This window comes from Musa acuminata, chromosome BXJ1-6 (assembly GCF_036884655.1).
Source record: "Musa acuminata AAA Group cultivar baxijiao chromosome BXJ1-6, Cavendish_Baxijiao_AAA, whole genome shotgun sequence".
Classification (NCBI taxonomy): Eukaryota; Viridiplantae; Streptophyta; class Magnoliopsida; order Zingiberales; family Musaceae; genus Musa; species Musa acuminata.
This window is the reverse complement of record NC_088332.1, coordinates 22,317,501-22,321,358: the sequence shown is the minus strand read 5'-3', so window position 1 is coordinate 22,321,358 and position 3,858 is coordinate 22,317,501. Positions and strand designations below refer to the sequence as shown.

The following is a 3,858-nucleotide window of genomic DNA, read 5'->3' as shown; positions in this document are numbered from 1 at the left end:
TGGAAGAAGAGAGGGAGAACTTCTAGACTTTACAACACTTTTGAGCTCTAAAATCACAGAGTAAGATCAAGCTTTCGGTGCATTTGGGTTGCCCTTTCATTGCTGAAAGGGTAGGGTATTTATAGGCCCCAAACCAGTTTGAATTACGAGGTCTAACGGTTGCATCGCCTGACTGGGGCGGTTGCACCGTTTGGCAAAGCTCGGAGACTGAGCCTCTGAGTAGTGCCACCTCCTGTCAGGGGCAGTTGCACCGCTTGGCAGAGCTCGGAGACTAAGCCTCTAGGCGGTGCCACCGCTTGACAAGGGCGGTTGCACCGCTTGGCAGAGCTCGGAGACCGAGCTCAGGCGGTTCCACCGCTTGTCAGGGGCGGTTGCACCGCCCAATCTCGCTTGTAGACTGAGCCCAAGTGGTGCCATCGCTTGGTAGGAATTCTGGTCCGAATGGGTTGATCCATTCGGCCCAATTTGGGTCTATCAAGGGCCCAATTGCCCCCAGATTAAGTTAATGGGATCACCTCCCATTCCTAACTTAATCTACATGTTAACTACGATATTTCTTAAGATATTTACTGCAACTTGCTCCGGTGCATCAATCGCTTCTTCCGACGAGCTTCCGGCTAACTTCCGGCGAACATCTGATGAACCTTTGGCGATGCTCCGGCGGACTTCCTGCAAACTCCTAGACTTGCCATGATCCACTTGGTGAGTTCCGACAAGCTTCTTTGGCAAACTCCTGGACTTCTCGGATTTGTTCCCGTAGAACCTCCGACGACCGTCCGGACTTCCGTCGAACTCCCAATGTGATCATAGTCTTGACTCCGACGTAACTCCTACTGCATGTCTTACTTCCATCGTAGTTAATCCTGCACATGTAAAATAAAACTTCGATCAAGACAATTAATCCTAAGCAATTAACCAAGTTGTCCGGCATGTCATTAGTCCCTCGACGCTTCGTCCGATTCATCGGCGCATCGTCCTCTCCTGCGGTCTATTGCCTAATCGGTTTGTTGACTCCGCAACTCCGATATCCTTGGCACAATGCCCGCACTTCTTGGCCCAATGCCCGAGTCCACGGCCCAAAGCCTTCTGTCGATACGTCGATCGATCTATTGGCTCGACATCCAATCTTCTAACATGTTCCTCCGGCACAACATAATTTTTTCTGCTTTAATTGTCTCATCCTGATCGAAACATCCTACGTCACTCAAAAATGCAGATTAAATCATAAACATATATCAAGTGGTTTCATCATCAAAATTCGAGATTAAATAATGTCAGCCATATGAAACTGAAGTATCGATTAAATGGTTTCATTGTATTGGCTATGTGGAGATGAGGTGTCGACCAAATCATTGTTTCATATTGTCCACATTGAGTCGAGGTGTTAATCAAATAGTTTCGACATATTGGCCATGTTAAGCTAAGACATCGACCATATAAAGTTGAGGTATCTGGAGTCGGCTTGTCGATCACGTGGCCTCATTTAGTCAATTGAGCGACCCCAACAATTTGGTTACTTGGAACCAAGTTATTTAGATGGAGTTAACATATATGATGCATGCGTTGATGTGTTAATTATATTATTTTTCTCCATAATAATAATATTTTGATAGAAATATAAAAAATATAATAAATCTATCTAAAAATATTATTACTATAAATCTTAGATATATAAAATTGGATTAGTCCATATCATAGTGATAATCAATCTTAGACATACTAGACATGCCTACTCTCGTTGTCCTTTTGAAAAATAATTTTATAAAATATGATAAATAAAAAATTACTTGGGAAAATATGAAAAATGAGACATCTGTAGGACTTTTATCAAAATTCATGACAACTTTGTTTGGACTATAACCAAGAAAAAAAATGGAGAAATTTTAGAAGCCAGATATAATGAGAATTATGTTGTTGCATAAATCATTTTAATGAATATCTGGATTCCAATTTAATTTATGCTTAAAGTTCTATATACTTATTGCTTAAACATATGTCATTCTCTTTTTCCTACTTTTAATTGGGCAAATAAAAATATTGAGCTAGTTAATGGACATCATTCAATGCTTGTATTGTAAATTAATCTTCTCATTAATAAATAAATTATTAGTTTAAGTGTACTAATTATTTTTAATTAATTATGTGTTTTCGATATAAAAAGAAGCGTAAATTAAGTATCTTATTGATAAGTAAATTATGATTCTTGCCACCTGTATATTGGAATTTGAAATGCTACAGCTTGTAGAGAACTTCAATCTTTTCGTCTCACTCCACCAAGTAAATTATGACCGGCGTGTGTCGTGTGTCCGGACTCAAGTCGTATCTTAAGTTGGCATGCGGGGAAGGCTCATGGAGTTGATAGGGGTAATTGAGTAATTTTGGTAAGTGCATAATGACATAAAACCCTCGAACGAAGACCGGTTTACTTACCGTTTTGTCTGCCCTAAACTCCCGAAACCTTAAGTACCATAGACCGCCGCACCGCCCGGCCTCCCCGCCTGTCGCCACGCTACTACACCCTCGGCGCATGCACTCTTCTTTCTCACCCTGCTGTTCTCTATTTGTCCCCACCCGTTGCGCTACCGTGTAGCCCCGCGTCCTCCTACGCTTTTGCCGCCGAGCCTCGCCTCTTTTTCTGCTTCTTCCTTGCTGTGATTCTACGTCGGCTTCTCGACGGTGCGTGACACTTGGAAAGTTTGGGCCTTCGCCACCCTCGCCATCGGTTGCACCACCGCCTTCAGGCCACAGTCACCAGCGGCACCCCCTCTGTTAGAACATTAGAGGTCACTAGAAGACAGGTAATATAAGAAAAGATAGAAAAACATAACAGCAAACCGGAAATTTTTGACGTATTGCAATGCGATGCCATCTGTTTATTAGAAAACGACCTTTTTTTTTTCACTTTTAATTGTGCTGAAGCTTCTTGCACTGGGTTTCCGTTTTTAAGTTATGGTCACGGCCTTTGTTTGCTTTAATTTTCTATTAATATTGCAGTTTTTGCAGTTAAAATGAGCTTAATTTCCCAAAACGCTGTTCTTAAACAACAAAGGGACAAGAAACTTGATAGAGAAATAGCTGATGTGTCTCCGATTGCACATGCTGATGAAGAAGTAGGGCCAGTTGATGAACTCAAGTTGAAAAAATCGAAGAAGAGGAGGAGGAGCAATTCTGATGATTCGTCAAAGCAAAAAGCACGCAAAACTGAACAGGAGGAGATGAAGAGGCTTGAGGGCTTCTTGTTTGGCAAGCTTTACACTCCCATTGAATTCGACAAGGACACTTACGGAGATGACGATGGCCAGGAGCAGGTGGCCAAGGATGCCCCTTTGTTCTTCATGGATAGGTCTACGAGCAATGAGATGGTTGTGTTTGAAAACGACTTGTGCGCTATGGGCAAAGAAGACCTCAGTGAAGAGCGGAAGCCCGTCTGGGTTGACGAGGAGGAAGAAAGGACAGAGGTTGACATAGTCCGTGTTAATAGGTTGAGGAAGCTGAGGAAGGAGGCTGACGAGCATGTGATCTCAGGTGCAGACTATGTTGCTCGATTGCGTGCTCAGCATGCTAAGTTAAACCCAGGAACAGAATGGGCAAATGTTGATTGGAAGTATGCTCGCCGTGGCATTTCTGAGGATGAGTCTGATGATGAAAGTGATCTCACCATTGCTCGTGGCTTTGATGGTGCTGAGGGTGATGATATTCTTCGGGGCAATGATGAGCTTGTCATAAAGGGCGGTACCAAACTTTTGCCTGGATTGTTGGAGTACTCAAGGCTGGTGGATGCTAATGCTGAAGAACCTTCTAATGGTCCAATTAACTCAGTCCAGTTTCACAGAAATGGTCAGTTGCTGCTGACTGCTG

The 3,858-nt window shown here is 43.0% G+C and overlaps 1 protein-coding gene across 2 annotated transcripts in view; it reads left to right on the top strand.

Annotated features, from left to right (window-relative positions):
- Window positions 1–2,435: 2,435 nt before the first annotated feature.
- Window positions 2,436–3,858, top strand: part of LOC135676628 (U3 small nucleolar RNA-associated protein 18 homolog) — a 2,426-nt gene continuing 1,003 nt past the window's right edge. The window contains exons 1-2 of one of the 2 annotated variants that reach the window (XM_065188015.1): window positions 2,436–2,798; window positions 3,004–3,858. The exon at window positions 3,004–3,858 is cut by the window's right edge and continues 1,003 nt beyond it. In XM_065188015.1, the coding sequence (XP_065044087.1) occupies window positions 3,009–3,858 (850 nt within the window). In that variant the 5' untranslated portion in view covers window positions 2,436–2,798; window positions 3,004–3,008. Of the gene's footprint in view, window positions 2,799–2,994 lie in introns of both variants that reach the window. The other variant, XM_065188014.1, reaches the window with a different exon arrangement.